The 17,477-nt window shown below is 51.5% G+C and overlaps 1 protein-coding gene across 1 annotated transcript in view; it reads left to right on the forward strand.

Annotated features, from left to right (window-relative positions):
* Positions 1–381: 381 nt before the first annotated feature.
* Positions 382–17,477, forward strand: part of LOC122545224 (uncharacterized) — a 64,330-nt gene continuing 47,234 nt past the window's right edge. Inside the window, exon 1 of the mRNA XM_087983589.1 lies at positions 382–460. Coding sequence (XP_087839715.1) covers positions 382–460 — 79 coding nt within the window. The remainder of the gene's footprint in view (positions 461–17,477) is intronic.

The following is a 17,477-nucleotide window of genomic DNA, read 5'->3' on the forward strand; positions in this document are numbered from 1 at the left end:
GGAATGCTCTCGGATCTCTCCTTGACTGAGCCAGGATTCCTCAGCGTAAAAATTCCATCCGGGATTGTGGACTGAGTCGGTGATTTTGTCCATCGTGGACCAATCCGATCATTCCCAGTTTGATTCAGGGACTCAGATCAAATCTAACCCCTTCCCCACAATCCCCCCCCCCCTCCAACCTCGCATACCCCCTGGGGGAGACCAGGGAGAATAGAGACCAACACCAAGAGGTCAACACCTGACCCCCCACCCCACACCATCCACACGTGAGTCACCCGTTGGCCTCAGGATCAGCCAGTCGTAGCTCTTCACAGCTCGGTTGGTCAACGCCATTGGTCAGTACTCCGAGCTCCAGGCCCAATCGTGACGTTATTGGCTAAAATGCCGCCACATTCTCGATTATCACCCACACCCGGCATCGGAGATCCCAGAGACTCGACGGCATCCCCGGCAGGAGTTGGCAACACCGCACCAGGAGGGCTACACTCTCAGGGCTTCACAGTGAGCGTCCACAACCTGCGTCCCCTCCCGTCTCCTCCTCCTCCTCGCACTGTCAGAGGGTCAGTGCTGCGGGAGTGGGCACTGTCGGAGGGTCAGTGCTGAGGAAGTGGGCACTGTCAGAGGGTCAGTGCTGAGGAAGTGGGCACTGTCGGAGGGTCAGTGCTGAGGAAGTGGGCACTGTCGGAGGGTCAGTGCTGAGGAAGTGGGCACTGTCAGAGGGTCAGTGCTGAGGAAGTGGGCACTGTCGGAGGGTCAGTGCTGAGGAAGTGGGCACTGTCGGAGGGTCAGTGCTGAGGAAGTGGGCACTGTCAGAGGGTCAGCACTGAGGGACCGGGCACTGTCAGAGGGTCAGTGCTGAGGGAGTGGGCACTGTCGGAGGGTCAGTGCTGAGGGAGTGGGCACTGTCAGAGGGTCAGTGCTGTCGGAGGGTCAGTGCTGAGGGAGTGGGCACTGTCGGAGGGTCAGTGCTGAGGGAGTGGGCACTGTCAGAGGGTCAGTGCTGTCGGAGGGTCAGCGCTGAGGGAGAGGGCACTGTCGGAGGGTCAGTGCTGAGGGAGTGGGCACTGTCGGAGGGTCAGTGCTGAGGGAGCGGGCACTGTCGGAGGGTCAGTGCTGAGGGAGTGGGCACTGTCGGAGGGTCAGTGCTGAGGGAGTGGGAACAGTCGGAGGGTCAGTGCTGAGGGAGTGGGCACTGTCGGAGGGTCAGTGCTGAGGGAGTGGGCACTGTCGGAGGGTCAGTGCTGAGGGAGTGGGCACTGTCAGAGGGTCAGTGCTGTCGGAGGGTCAGTGCTGAGGGAGTGGGCACTGTCAGAGGGTCAGTGCTGTCGGAGGGTCAGTGCTGAGGGAGTGGGCACTGTCGAAGGCTCAGTGCTGTCGGAGGGTCAGCGCTGAGGGAGAGGGCACTGTCGGAGGGTCAGTGCTGAGGGAGTGGGAACAGTCGGAGGGTCAGTGCTGAGGGAGTGGGCACTGTCGGAGGGTCAGTGCTGAGGGAGTGGGCACTGTCAGAGGGTCAGTGCTGTCGGAGGGTCAGTGCTGAGGGAGTGGGCACTGTCAGAGGGTCAGTGCTGTCGGAGGGTCAGTGCTGAGGGAGTGGGCACTGTCGGAGGCTCAGTGCTGTCGGAGGGTCAGCGCTGAGGGAGTGGGCACTGTCGGAGGGTCAGGGCTGAGGGAGTGGGAACAGTCGGAGGGTCAGTGCTGAGGGAGTGGGCACTGTCGGAGGGTCAGTGCTGAGGGAGTGGGCACTGTCGGAGGGTCAGTGCTGAGGGAGTGGGAACAGTTGGAGGGTCAGTGCTGAGGGAGTGGGCACTGTCAGAGGGTCAGTGCTGAGGGAGTGGGCACTGTCAGAGGGTCAGTGCTGAGGGAGTGGGCACTGTGGGAGGGTCAGTGCTGAGGGAGCGTGCATTGTCGGAGGGTCAGTGCTGACGGAGTGGGCACTGTCGGAGGGTCAGTGCTGAGGGAGCGTGCATTGTCGGAGGGTCAGTGCTGTCGGAGGGTCAGTGCTGAGGGAGCGGGCACTGTTGGAGGGTCAGTGCTGTCGGAGGGTCAGTGCTGAGGGAGCGGGCATTGTCGGAGGGTCAGTGCTGTCGGAGGGTCAGTGCTGAGGGAGCGGGCACTGTTGGAGGGTCAGTGCTGTCGGAGGGTCAGTGCTGAGGGAGCGGGTACTGTGGCAGGTGTGAGACAAAATATTAAACCAAGCCTCTGTTTGCCCCCTCCGGGGGTGAAGGGAGGGGACGTGTTGTGTAAAAGTTCCTACGACCTCTATTGGAAGAAGTGCAAGGGTGGCTGGGGGGGGGAAGGGGGGTGTGGTGGTTGGGTCCGTCCAGGGTCCTGAGGCCAAAATCTATCCCTGACCAACATCACCAAACCCTGATCATCTGGGTCAGTCACACAGTGCTCTGTCAGTGTGTGTGTGTGAGAGTGTGTGTGTGTGTGTGTCTGTGTGTGTGTGTGTCTGTGTGTGAGAGTGTGTGTGAGTGTGTGTGTGTGAGTGTGTGTGTGTGAGTGTGAGTGTGAGTGTGTGTGTGTGTGTCTGTGTGTGAGAGTGTGTGTGTGTGTGTGTGAGAGTGCGTGTGTGTATGTATGTGTGAGTGTGTGTCTGTGTTTGTGTATGTGTATCTGTGTGTGTGAGTGTGTGTGTGTGTGTGAGTATATGTGTGTCTGTGTGTGAGTCTGTGTGTATGCCTGTGTGTCTGTATGTGTGTCTGTGTGTGTGTGCGTCTGTCTGTATGTCTGTGTGTGTGAGTGTCTGTGTCTGTCTGTCTGTGTGTGTGTCTGTGTGTGTGCGTCTGTCTGTGCCTCTGTGTGCGTGTGTGTCTCTGGGATCTTGCCATGCGGTCTTTGGCTGCTGCGTTTCCCTCAATCCAACAGGGGAGGGCACTTCAAATGGAGGGTCTGTCAGTGGGCGTGAGGCGCTGGGACGTTCCAGGGAGGGGTGGGGGGTGGGGTTGGAATGGGGGAATGAGGGGAGTTTGGGACCGCGTGAGTGGGGAATGGGATCACCCTGTGCCAGTTTCTGCTCTGAGGCGTGCGGTCAGAACCGGGCAGTGCTGTCTGCCTTTTTCATCTGGCAGCCTGCGGGGCAGCTGGGATGGGGCCTGTCTTTAGCTCTGTGATCTTTCTGTGTGGGCCCACACACACACACAATTTAACTCTGAGGGCCAGGGCCCCTGTGTGTCTGAGTGGTCACACCCGAAACCACAACAAGGGGAGTAAGGCAGAGGGAGCTGGCTTTAATTTCAGGCCTGTCTGAGAGACAGCTGCCTGCGATTGCCTGCCCACACTGGGGCACGGCCCTCCCATTCATTTCGAATGAACCCCCCCCCCAACCCTCCCCCCCCAACCCTCCCCTGTAATCTGACGGTCAATTAGTGCGCTGACTCCACTTCAAGTCGATGCTAAAAATGTTGTTGCGGGCTGTGAAATGGAGTTCACTGGAATAAGCTGTGGGCGTACAGTAATACAGCTTGGAAACAGGCCCTTCAGCCTGAACTGGCCCATGCTGGCCACTCTGCTAGTTCTGATTGCCCGCATATCCCTCTAACCCCTTCCCATCCATCTCCCCATCCGAATGGTCTTTTGAATTTACTGTACCTGCCTCAACTCTTATCTCTGGCAGCCCATTCCAAATACACACCATGCTCTTCGTGAACAATTTGTCCCTCGAGTCCTTCTTCAGTCTGTCCCTCTCACCTTCGACCTACGCCCTCTCGTTTTCACGTCCCCATCCCTGGGAATAAGACTATTTGCATCAATCCTATCTGTGCCCCTCCTGGTTTTACACACCTCAATAAGGTCCCTCCTCATTCTCCCACGTTCCAAAGAATAAAGTCCTATCCTGGTCAACGCCTCCCTATAACTCGGGTCTACTAAACCTGGCAACATCCTCGTAAATCCTCTTTGCACGCTTTCCAGTTACTGTCTGGCCCAGGATTTACTGCCCCCTGTCCCTAGTTGCCCCCTTGAGAAGGTGGGGGGTGAGCTGCCTTCCTGACCCGCTGCAGTCCATGTGCTGTGGGTAGACCCACAGTGTCCCTTAGGGAGGGAATCCCAGGATTCTGACCCAGCCAGACTGAGGGAACGGCGAGATATTTCCAAGTGGGGATGGGGAGGGGCTCGGAGGGGAACTTGCAGGGGGTGGTGTTCCCATGTACCTGCTGCCCCTTGTCCTTCTGGATGGTAGTGGCCGTGGGTTTGGAAGGTGCTGCCTGAGGGTCTTTGGGGAGTTTCTGCAGTGTATCTTGTAGCTGGTACACACTGCTGCTACTGAGCGTCGGTGGGGGGAGGGAGGGAGGGAGGGAGGGGGTGTTTGTGGGTCTGGGGCCAATCCAGCGGGGGCTGCTTTGTCCCTGGATGGTGTCGAGCTTCTCGAGGGTTTTTGAGTGGAGGGGGTGGGAATCGAACAGAGGATAATTGCAGGATGGGAGAGGGAATTGCAGGGCTGCAGGGAGGGTGGTCTGCATCGTCACACCATCACCCCCTCCTCCTCCAACACAAGATGTCAACATAATAAACAGACCCTCCCTGCCCCCACTGTCTGGCCTTCATCCGGACTCTGACTGGCTGGCTCAGCAGTGAAGGGGTTAACTCCGCACTGCCTCTGCGCCACACAAAGGCGCGAGGGGTCTCATTTAGTGTCATTAACTCAGTGTTTCCACAGCCCATTTCCTGTCATCAGTCACAGCCCAAGGTCCGTGGGAATTCAGGGCTGGTTCAAGCCATTCCTGCTCCAGTCTGTCTAACTCCCACCCACCACGTCCCCCCCACACTCTGTATCTAACCCCGTGCTGTCCCTGTCCTGGGGGTGTTTGATGGGGGGGACAGTGTAGAGGGAGCTTTACTCTGTATCTAACCCCGTGCTGGCCCTGTCCTGGGGGTGTTTGATGGGGGGGACAGTGTAGAGGGAGCTTTACTCTGTATCTAACCCCGTGCTGTCCCTGTCCCTGGGAGTGTGTGATGGGGGACAGTGTAGAGGGAGCTTTACTCTGTATCTAACCCCGTGCTGTCCCTGTCCCTGGGAGTGTTTGATGGAGGGACAGTGTAGAGAGAGCTTTACTCTGTATCTAACCCCGTGCTGTCCCTGTCCCTGGGAGTGTGTGATGGGGGACAGTGTAGAGGGAGCTTTACTCTGTATCTAACCCCGTGCTGTCCCTGTCCTGGGAGTGTGTGATGGGGGACAGTGTAGAGGGAGCTTTACTCTGTATCTAACCCCGTGCTGTCCCTGTCCCTGGGAGTGTGTGATGGGGGACAGTGTAGAGGGAGCTTTACTCTGTATCTAACCCCGTGCTGTCCCTGTCCTGGGAGTGTTTGATGGGGGGACAGTGTAGAGGAAGCTTTACTCTGTATCTAACCCCGTGCTGTTCCTTCCTGGGAGTGTTTGTTGGTGGACAGTGTAGAGGGAGCTTTACTCTGTATCTAACCCAATGCTGTCCCTGTCCCTGCAAGTGTTTGATGGGGGGGACAGTGTAGAGGGAGCTTTACTCTGCATCTAACCCCGTGCTGTCCCTGTTCTGGGGGTGTTTGATGGGGGGACAGTGTAGAAGGAGCTTTACTCTGTATCTAACCCCGTGCTGTCCCTGTCCTGGGAGTGTTTGATGGGGGGACAGTGTAGAGGGAGCTTTACTCTGTATCTAACCCCGTGCTGTCCCTGTCCTGGGAGTGTTTGATGGGGGGGACAGTGTAGAGGGAGCTTTACTCTGTATCTAACCCCGTGCTGTCCCTGTCCTGGGAGTGTTTGATTGGGGGACAGTGTAGAGGGAGCTTTACTCTGTATCTAACCCTGTGCTGTCCCTGTCCTGGGAGTTTTTGATGGAGGACAGTGTAGAGGGAGCTTTACTGTGTTGAACCTATGCATCTGTGTAGGGAAGTTGTGTAAGCATGGAGTTGTCAGGGAGTTAGGTCAGAGATTGGAACGGATGCTGTTTCGGGGCCTGTCCCAGTGCGGTGTTTACTCTGTCTGCCTGAGGCAGTGGAAGGACTTGAACCTTTGCAGATGTTGGTCCAGTCTTTACTGGGGCGGGGGGAGATGTGTTTCCAGGCAGGCGAGGGGAATACCTCACTAAGTTTAGCAGCTGCTGTTTATTAATGTGTGAGGGAGCCCGGGGGGAGTGACTGAGCAGAAACGGTGCTGTACCTGAGCAAACCCACAGCAACATCTCCCCCCACCCAACCATTATGGTAAAGGACACTGTCTCACCGTGAAACACCTTCACACACACCTGTACAAACACACTCACCCTCTGACACACACAAACACACAGAGAGACACTCAGAGAGACACACACACAGACACACACTTACAGACACACAGGCACACAAGCACACAGATACACACAGACACACACGCACACACACTTACAGGCACACAAGCACACAGATACACATAGAGAGACACACAGACACACACACACTTACAGACACACAGGCACACAAGCACACACATACACATAGAGAGACACACACACACACTTACAGGCACACAAGCACACACATACACATAGAGAGACACACACAGACACTTACAGACACATAGGCACACAAGCACACAGATACACATAGAGAGACACACAGACACACACACACACACTTACAGACACATAGGCACACAGACACACACACACACACACACTTACAGGCACACAAGCACACAGATACACATAAAGAGACACACACACACACACACACACTTACAGACACATAGGCACACAAGCACACAGATACACATAGAGACAGACACACGCACAAACACACTTACAGACACACACACACACACAGACATAGAGAGACACACAGACACACACAAAGACACACACACACACACAGACATATATACACAAACTCTCATACACATACACGGAGAGACACATACACACCACAGACTCACAGATCCACACACAGACAGACATACACACAAACACAGACACTGACACAGACTTTCTTTCTGTATCTCTCTCTGTCTCTCTGTCTCTCTCTCTGTGGTTCTCACTGACTGACACCAAGGTGGGTATGAGTGAGTGTGGCATCAAGGAGCCTTGGTCAGACTGGAATCAAGGGGCATCACGGGGCAAACTCTCCGCTGGTTGGAGTCATACCTGCCCCCCCCCCCCCCCCCTCCCAGAGGAAGATGCTTGTGGTTGTTGGAGGGTCAGCCATCTCAGCTCCAGGCCATCTCTGCAGGACTCCCTCAGGGGAGTGTCCTCGCCCCAACCACCTTCAGCTGCTTCATCAATGACCCTCCCTCCATCAGAAGGTCCCGAGTGGGGGATGGTCGCTGGTGATTGCACAGTGTTCAGCACCATTCACCACCCCTCAGATACTGAAGCAGTCTGGGTTCAAATGGAACAAGTCCAGGCTTGGGCTGACAAGAGGCAATTAATGTTTGCGCCACATAAATGCCAGGCCATTACCATCACCAACAGACAATCTAACCACAGCCCCTTGACATTTAATGGTTGTCCCTGTTCCTGTCCCTGTCCCTGTCCCTGTCCTAGGGTGTTTGGTGGGGGGACAGTGTAGAGCGAGCTTTACTCTGTATCTAACCCCGTGCTGTTCCTTGTCCTGGGAGTGTTTGATGGGGAGACAGTGTAGAGGGAGCTTTACTCTGTATCTAACTCCGTGCTGTTCCTGTCATGGGAGTGTTTGATGGGGAGACAGTGTAGAGGGAGCTTTACTCTGTATCTAACCCCGTGCTGTCCCTGTCCTGGGAGTGTTTGATGGAGGGACAGTGTAGAGGGAGCTTTACTCTGTATCTAACTCCGTGCTGTCCCTGTCCTGGGAGTGTTTGAGGGGGGACAGTGTAGAGGGAGCTTTACTCTGTATCTAACCCCGTGCTGTCCCTGTCCTGGGAGTGTTTGATGGGAGACAGTGTGGAGGGAGCTTTACTCTGCATCTAATCCCGTGCTGTCCCTGTCCTGGGAGTGTTTGATGGGGGGACAGGGTAGAGGGAGCTTTACTCTGTATCTAACCCCACGCTGTCCCTGTCCTGGGAGTGTTTGATGGGGGGACAGTGTAGAGGGAGCTTTACTCTGTATCTAACCCCATGCTGTCCCTGTCCTGGGAGTGTTTGGTGGGGGGACAGTGTAGAGGGAGCTTTACTCTGTATCTAACCCCGTGCTGTCCCTGTCCTGTGAGTGTTTGATGGAGGGACAGTGTAGAGGAAGCTTTACTCTGTATCTAACCCCGTGCTGTCCCTGTCCTGTGAGTGTTTGATGGAGGGACAGTGTAGAGGGAGCTTTACTCTGTATCTAACCCCGTGCTGTCCCTGTCCTGGGAGTGTTTGATGGGGGACAGTGTAGAGGGAGCTTTACTCTGTATCTAGCCCCGTGCTGTTCCTGTCCTGTGAGTGTTTGATGGGGAACAGTGTAGAGGAAGCTTTACTCTGTATCTAACCCCATGCTGTCCCTGTCCTGTGAGTGTTTGATGGAGGGACAGTGTAGAGGGAGCTTTACTCTGTATCTAACCCCGTGCTGTTCCTGTCCTGTGAGTGTTTGATGGGGGGACAGTGTAGAGGGAGCTTTACTCTGTATCTAACCCCGTGCTGTTCCTGTCCTGTGAGTGTTTGATGGGGGGACAGTGTAGAGGGAGCTTTACTCTGTATCTAACCCCGTGCTGTTCCTGTCCCTGGGAGTGTTTGATGGGGGGACAGTGTAGAGGGAGCTTTACTCTGTATCTAACCCCGTGCTGTCCCTGTCCTGGGAGTGTTTGATGGGGGGACAGTGTAGAGGGAGCTTTACTCTGTATCTAACCCCGTGCTGTCCCTGTCCTGGGAGTGTTTGATGGGGGGACAGTGTAGAGGAGGTCTTTCTCTATATCTAACCCCGTGCTGTCCCTGTCCTGGGAGTGTTTGATGGGGGGACAGTGTAGAGGGAGCTTTACTCTGTATCTAACCCCGTGCTGTTCCTGTCCTGGGAGTGTTTGATGGGGGGACAGTGTAGAGGGAGCTTTACTCTGTATCTAACCCCGTGCTGTCCCTGTCCTGGGAGTGTTTGATGGGGGGACAGTGTAGAGGGAGCTTTACTCTGTATCTAACCCCGTGCTGTTCCTGTCCTGGGAGTGTTTGATGGGGGGACAGTGTAGAGGAGGTCTTTCTCTATATCTAACCCTATGCTGTCCCTGTGTAAGTATAGCCCATGAATGTTGAGGTAATGTAGAGTGCCTGTCTGTCGGTGTGCTGGTCTTAACACTGGTATTTGACCCTTTAATAAACAAGTGTGTCCATTTATTAATTCAAATCAGTAATTGTCATTTCAAAGGTTTGTAAAAACAGTCACCAACCACGCTGCAGTTATAATTATCTGTCGATGTATGGAAGTATTTTTGGTTACTGTAATCTTTGCTTTTATATTTGCCCAGAGAGTTCAGATTGTATTCAGTTCCCATCTCCAATATTAACCTGAAAAGACAGAACTATCCAAACCACACAGCAACACAGCACTTTGTAATAAAGCGAGAAAAGCTGTGATGTTATACAGTTACACAGCGAGTGACCCTTACCCTGCTGAATAAACCCTGACTCTGTACGGTTACACAGTGAGTGACCCTTACCCTGCTGAATAAACACTGACTCTGTACGGTTACACAGTGAGTGACCCTTACCCTGCTGAATAAACACTGACTCTGTACAGTTACACAGTGAGTGACCCTTACCCTGCTGAATAAACCCTGACTCTGTACAGTTACACAGTGAGTGACCCTTATCCTGCTGAATAAACACTGACTCTGTACGGTTACACAGCGAGTGACCCTTACCCTGCTGAATAAACACTGACTCTGTACGGTTACACAGTGAGTGACCCTTACCCTGCTGAATAAACCCTGACTCTGTACGGTTACACAGTGAGTGACCCTTACCCTGCTGAATAAACACTGACTCTGTACAGTTACACAGCGAGTGACCCTTACCCTGCTGAATAAACACTGACTCTGTACGGTTACACAGTGAGTGACCCCTACCCTGCTGTATAAACACTGACTCTGTACAGTTACACAGTGAGTGACCCTTACCCTGCTGAATAAACACTGACTCTGTACAGTTACACAGTGAGTGACCCTTACCCTGCTGTATAAACCCTGACTATGTAGAGTTACACAGCGAGTGACCCTTACCCTGCTGAATAAACACTGACTCTGTACAGTTACACAGTGAGTGACCCTTACCCTGCTGAATAAACACTGACTCTGTACAGTTACACAGTGAGTGACCCTTACCCTGCTGAATAAACCCTGACTCTGTACAGTTACACAGTGAGTGACCCTTACCCTGCTGAATAAACCCTGACTCTGTACGGTTACACAGTGAGTGACCCTTACCCTGCTGAATAAACACTGACTCTGTACGGTTACACAGTGAGTGACCCTTACCCTGCTGAATAAACACTGACTCTGTACGGTTACACAGTGAGTGACCCTTACCCTGCTGAATAAACACTGACTCTGTACGGTTACACAGTGAGTGACCCTTACCCTGCTGAATAAACCCTGACTCTGTACAGTTACACACTGAGTGACCCTTACCCTGCTGAATAAACACTGACTCTGTACGGTTACACAGTGAGTGACCCTTACCCTGCTGAATAAACACTGACTCTGTACGGTTACACAGTGAGTGACCCTTATCCTGCTGAATAAACCCTGACTCTGTACAGTTACACAGTGAGTGACCCTTACCCTGCTGAATAAACACTGACTCTATACAGTTACACAGTGAGTGACCCTTACCCTGCTGAATAAACCCTGACTCTGTACGGTTACACAGCGAGTGACCCTTACCCTGCTGAATAAACACTGACTCTGTACGGTTACACAGTGAGTGACCCTTACCCTGCTGAATAAACCCTGACTCTGTACGGTTACACAGTGAGTGACCCTTACCCTGCTGAATAAACCCTGACTCTGTACGGTTACACAGTGAGTGACCCTTACCCTGCTGAATAAACACTGACCCTGTACGGTTACACAGTGAGTGACCCTTACCCTGCTGAATAAACACTGACCCTGTACGGTTACACAGTGAGTGACCCTTACCCTGCTGAATAAACCCTGACTCTGTACGGTTACACAGTGAGTGACCCTTACCCTGCTGAATAAACACTGACCCTGTACGGTTACACAGTGAGTGACCCTTACCCTGCTGAATAAACACTGACCCTGTACGGTTACACAGTGAGTGACCCTTACCCTGCTGAATAAACCCTGACTCTGTACAGTAACACAGCGAGTGACCCTTACCCTGCTGAATAAACACTGACCCTGTACGGTTACACAGTGAGTGACCCTTACCCTGCTGAATAAACCCTGACTCTGTACGGTTACACAGTGAGTGACCCTTACCCTGCTGAATAAACCCTGACTCTGTACGGTTACACAGTGAGTGACCCTTACCCTGCTGAATAAACCCTGACTCTGTATGGTTACACAGCGAGTGACCCTTACCCTGCTGAATAAACCCTGACTCTGTACGGTTACACAGTGAGTGACCCTTACCCTGCTGAATAAACCCTGACTCTGTACGGTTACACAGTGAGTGACCCTTACCCTGCTGAATAAACACTGACTCTGTACGGTTACACAGTGAGTGACCCTTATCCTGCTGAATAAACACTGACTCTGTACGTTACACAGTGAGTGACCCTTATCCTGCTGAATAAACCCTGACTCTGTACAGTTACACAGTGAGTGACCCTTACCCTGCTGAATAAACCCTGACTCTGTACAGTTACACAGTGAGTGACCCTTACCCTGCTGAATAAACCCTGACTCTGTACAGTTACACAGTGAGTGACCCTTACCCTGCTGAATAAACACTGACTCTGTACGGTTACACAGTGAGTGACCCTTACCCTGCTGAATAAACCCTGACTCTGTACAGTTACACAGTGAGTGACCCTGACCCTGCTGAATAAACCCTGACTCTGTACGGTTACACAGTGAGTGACCCTTACCCTGCTGAATAAACACTGACTCTGTACGGTTACACAGTGAGTGACCCTTACCGTGCTGAATAAACACTGACCCTGTACGGTTACACAGTGAGTGACCCTTACCCTGCTGAATAAACCCTGACTCTGTACAGTTACACAGTGAGTGACCCTTACCCTGCTGAATAAACACTGACTCTGTACGGGTACACAGTGAGTGACCCTTACCCTGCTGAATAAACACTGACTCTGTACGGTTACACAGTGAGTGACCCTTACCCTGCTGATTAAACCCTGACTCTGTACGGTTACACAGTGAGTGACCCTTACCCTGCTGAATAAACCCTGACTCTGTACGGTTACACAGTGAGTGACCCTTACCCTGCTGAATAAACACTGACTCTGTACGGTTACACAGTGAGTGACCCTTACCGTGCTGAATAAACACTGACCCTGTACGGTTACACAGTGAGTGACCCTTACCCTGCTGAATAAACCCTGACTCTGTACAGTTACACAGTGAGTGACCCTTACCCTGCTGAATAAACACTGACTCTATACAGTTACACAGTGAGTGACCCTTACCCTGCTGAATAAACACTGACTCTATACAGTTACACAGTGAGTGACCCTTACCCTGCTGAATAAACCCTGACTCTGTACGGTTACACAGCGAGTGACCCTTACCCTGCTGAATAAACACTGACTCTGTACAGTTACACAGTGAGTGACCCTTACCCTGCTGAATAAACACTGACTCTGTACAGTTACACAGTGAGTGACCCTTACCCTGCTGAATAAACACTGACTCTATACGGTTACACAGTGAGTGACCCTTACCCTGCTGAATAAACACTGACTCTATACAGTTACACAGTGAGTGACCCTTACCCTGCTGAATAAACACTGACTCTGTACAGTTACACAGTGAGTGACCCTTACCCTGCTGAATAAACCCTGACTCTGTACAGTTACACAGTGAGTGACCCTTAACCTGCTGAATAAACCCTGACTCTGTACAGTTACACAGTGAGTGACCCTTAACCTGCTGAATAAACACTGACTCTGTACAGTTACACAGTGAGTGACCCTTACCCTGATGAATAAAACTGACTCTGTGAGTGTATGCCTGTATCAGTGTGCGACTGGATGTGTGTGTCAGTATATGTGTGTGTCTATGTGTAAGTGTGAGGGTGTGTGAGACTATGTGTGTATGTGTGAATAAATATGGGTTTGACAGTGAATGTTTGATAGAGAGAGTGTGTGAGTGTGCGAGTGTTTAAGTGTATATGAATGTGTGTGAGTATGAGAATGCATGTGAGTGTGAGAGTGTGTGTGAGTGTGAGAGTGTGAGTGTGTGACTGGGTGAGTGTGAGTGAGTGTGTGTGTCAGTGTGTGAGTGTGAGTGTGTGTGAGTCTGAGGGTGTGTGTGTGTGTGAGTGAGCGTATGTGAGTGTGTGTGTGTGGGTGTGTGTGTGGGTGTGTGTGAGAGAGTGAGTGTGTGTGAGTGTGTTTGTGCGTGTGTATGGGAGTGAGTGTGTGTGTGTGTTTGTGTGGTGTGAGTGTGTGTATGTGTGAGTGTGTGAGTAAGTGTGTGAGTGAGAGTGAGTGTGTGTGTGTTAGTACGTGTGCATGTGAATGTGAAAGTGTGTGTGTATGTGCGAGTGTTTAAGTGTATATGAATGTGTGTGAGTATGAGAATGTGTGAGTGTGTGACTGGGTGAGTGAGTCTGTGTGAGTGAGTGTGTGTGTGAGTGAGTGTGTGAGTGTCTGTGTGTGAGTGTGTGTGTGTAAATGTGTGTGTGTGAGAGCATGTGGGTGAGTGTGTGTCAGTGTGTGTGAGTCTGAGTGTGAGTGCGAGTGTGTGTGAGTCTGAGGGTGTGTGAGAGTGTGTGTATGTGAGTGTTTGTGAGTGTGTGTGTAAGCGTGAGTGTGTGTGAGTGTGTGTTTGTGAGAGTGTGTGTGAGTGAGTTTGAGTGTGTGTCGTGTGTGTGTGTTTGTGTGAGTGAGTTTGAGTGTGTGTCGTGTGTGTGTGAGTGAATGTGTGTGTGTGTGTGTGCCTGTGTGTGAATGTGAGTGTGTGAATGTTTGTGTGTGTGAGTGTGTGTTTGTGTGTGTGAGTTTGAGTGTGTGTCGTGTGTGTGTTTGTGTGAGTGAGTTTGAGTGTGTGTCGTGTGTGTGTGTGAGTGAGTTTGAGTGTGTGTCGTGTGTGAGAGTGTGTTTGTGTGAGTGAGTTTGAGTGTGTGTGAGTGCGTGTGTGTCATGTGTGTGTGTGAGTGAGTTTGAGTGTGTGTCGTGTGTGAGAGTGTGTTTGTGTGAGTGAGTTTGAGTGTGTGTGAGTGAGTGAGTTTGAGTGTGTGTGTGTGAGTGAGTTTGAGTGTGTGTCGTGTGTGTGAGTGAATGTGTGTGAATGTGAGTGTGTGAATGTTTGTGTGTGTGTGTGTGTGTTTGTGTGTGTGAGTTTGAGTGTGTGTCAGTGTGTGTGTGAGTTTGAGTGTTTGAGTGTGTGTGTGTGAGTGAGTGTGTGTGAGTGAATGTGTGTAAGTGTGTGTGAGTGTGTGTGTGTGAGTGAGTGTGCCTGTGTGTGTGAGTGAGTGTGTGTGACTGTGTGTGTGAGTTTGTGTGTGTGAGTGTGTTTGTGTGAGTGAGTTTGAGTGTGTGTGTGTGAGTGAATGTATATGAGTGTGTGTGAGTGAGTGTGGGCATGTATGTGTGTGTGAGTGTGTGTGTGAGAGTGTGTGAGTGTGTTTGAGTGTGAGTGTGTGTGAGTGGGTGAGTGTGTGTGTGTGAGTGTGAGTGAGTGTGTGTGTCTATGTGTGAGTGAGTGTGTGTGAATGTGTGTGTGAGTGTGTGTGAGTTGTGAGTGTGTGAGTGAGTGAATGTGAGTGTGAGTATGTGTGAGTGTGTGTGTGTGAGTGTGCGTGAGTGAGTGTGAGTGTATGTGTGAGTGAGTATATGTGAGAGTGTGTGTATGTGTGAGTGTGTGCGTGTGAGTGAGTGTGAGTGTGTGTGAGTGTATGTGTGAGTATGTGTATGTGAGTGAGTGTATGTGTGAGTGTGACTATGTGTGTGAGTGTGAGAGTGAGTGTGTGAGTGAGGGTGAGTGTGTGTGTGAGAGTGTGTGAGTGAGTTTGAGTGTGTGTGTGTGTGTCTGTGTGTGTGAGTGTGTGTGAGTGAGTGAGTGTGTGTGTGTCTGTGTGTGAGTGAGTATGTGTGTGTGAGTGAGTGTATGAGTGTGAGTGAGTGTGAGTGGGTGTGTGAGTGTGAGTGTGAGTGAGTGTGTGTGTGAGTGAGTGTGTGTGAGTGTGTGTGTGTGTCTGTGTGCGTGAGTGTGAGTGAGTGTGTGTGTGAGTGAGTGTGTGTGAGTGAGTGTGTGTGTGTGAGTGAGTGTGTGGGTGAGTGTGAGTGAGTGTGAGTGTGTGTGTGTGTGAGTGAGTTTGAGTGTGAGTATGTGTGAGTGAGCGTGATTGTGAGTATGTGTGAGTGAGTGTGTGTGTGTGAGTGAGTGCATGTGTCTGTGTGTGTGAGTGTGTGTGTCTGTGTGTGTGAGTGAGTGTGTGTGTGAGTGTGTATGTGTGTGAGTGTGAGAGTGTGTGTGTGTCTGTGTGTAAGTGTGTATGTGTGTGTGAGTGAGTGTGAGTGAGTGTGTGTGTGTCTGTGTGTCTGTGTGTGTGTGAGAGTGAGTGTGAGTGTGTGTGAGTGTGTGTGTGAGTGTGTGTGTCTGTGTGTGTGTATGTGTGAGTGAGTGTAAGTGAGTGTGTGAGTGTGTGTGTGTGAGTGAGTTTGAGTGAGTGTGTGAGTGTGTGTGTCTGTGAGCGTGTGTGTGTGAGTGTGAGTGAGTGCGTGTGTGTCTGTGTGTGTGTCTGTGAGTGAGTGTGTGTGTGAGTGTGAGTGAGTGTGAGTGTGTGTGTGTGAGTGTGTGTGTGTGTCTGTGTGTATGTCTGTGTGTGTGTGTGAGTGTGTGTGTGTGTGAGCGTGTGTGAGTGAGTGTGTGAGTGAGTATGTGTGAGTGTGTGTGAGTGTGAGTGAGTGTAAGTGAGTGTGTGTGTGTGTGTGTGTGTGTGTGTATGTGTGTGTGAGTGTAAGTGAGTGTGTATGTGTCTGTGAGTGAGTGCGAGTGTGTGTGTGTGAGTGTGAGTGTGTGTGAGTGAGTGTGTGTGAGTGTGTGTGTGAGTGTGAGTGTGTGTGTGTCTGTGTGTCTCTGTGTGTGTGTGAGTGAGTGTGAGTGTGTGTGTGAGTGAGTGTGTGTGAGTGTCTGTGAGTGTGTGTGTGTGTGTGTATGTGTGAGTGAGTGTGTGAGTGAGTGTGAGTGAGTGCAAGTGAGTGAGTGTGTGAGTGTGTGTGTGTGTGAATGAGTGTAAGTGAGTGTGTGAGTGTGAGTGAGTCTGTGTGTGTGTGTGTGAGTGTGTGAGTGAGTGTGTGTGTGTGTGAGAGAGTGTGTGTGTGTGAGTGTGAGTGAGTGTGTGTGTGAGTGTGTGTGTGTGAGTGAGTGGGTGTCTGTGAGTGTGAGAGAGTGTGTGTGTGAGTGAGTGTGTGTGTGAGTGTGAGTGTGTGTGAGTGTGAGTGAGTGTAAGTGTGTGAGTGTGAGTGAGTCTGTGTGTGTGTGAGTGAGTGTGTGTGAGTGTGTGTGTGAGTGTAAGTGAGTGTGTGAGAGTGTGAGTGAGTGTTTGTGAGTGTGTGTGAGTGTGTGTGTGAATGAGTGTGTGTGTGTGAGAGAGTGTGAGAGAGTGAGTGAGTGTGTGAGTGTGTGTGTGAGAGTGTGTGTGTGTGAGTGAGTGTGTGTGAGTGAGTGTATGAGTATGTGTGTGTGATTGAGTGTGTGTGTGTGTGTGTGTGAGTGTGTGTGTGAGTGAGTGTGTGTGTGAGTGTGTGTGTGTGAGTGTGAGTGAGTGTGTGTGTGTCTGTGTGTGAGTGAGTGTGTGTGCCTGTGAGTGAGTGTGAGTGTGTGTGAGTGTGAGTGAGTGTGTGTGTGAATGAGTGTGTGTGCCTGTGAGTGAGTGTGTGTGTGTGTGTGTGTGTGTGTGTGAGTGTGTGTGTGAGTGAGTGTGTGTGTGAGAGTGTTTGAGTGTTTGTGTGTGTGAGTGAGTGTGTATGAGTGTGAGTGTATGAGTGGGTGTGTGTGTGAGTGAGTGTGTCTGAGTGTGAGTGAGTGTGTGAGTGTGTGAGTGAGTGTAAGTGAGTGTGAGTCTGTGTGAGTGTGTGTGAGTGTAAGTGAGTGTGTGTGTGTGAGTGAGTGTGTGTGTGAGTGAGTGTGTGAGTGTGTCTGTGTGAGTGAGTGTGTGTGTGTGTGAGGGAGTGTGTGTGAGTGTAAGTGAGTGTGTGTGTGAGTGTAAGTGAGTGAGTGTGTGTGAGTGTGTGTGTGAGTGAGTGTGTGAGTATGTGTGAGTGAGTGTGTGTGTGTGTGTGTGTGTGAGTGAGTGTGTGTGTTTGTGAGTGTGTGTGTGTGATGTGAGTGAGTGTGAGTGAGTGTGTGTGAGTGTAAGTGTGTGTGAGTGAGTGTGTGTGAGTGTGTGTGTGTGTGTGAGTGTGTGTGTGTGCATGAGAGAGAGTGTGTGTGAGTGTAAG

The sequence above is a fragment of the Chiloscyllium plagiosum genome, unplaced genomic scaffold (genome assembly GCF_037043375.1).
Source record: "Chiloscyllium plagiosum isolate Xiang-an unplaced genomic scaffold, Cpla_swu_hap1 HiC_scaffold_46, whole genome shotgun sequence".
Taxonomy (NCBI): domain Eukaryota; kingdom Metazoa; phylum Chordata; class Chondrichthyes; order Orectolobiformes; family Hemiscylliidae; genus Chiloscyllium; species Chiloscyllium plagiosum.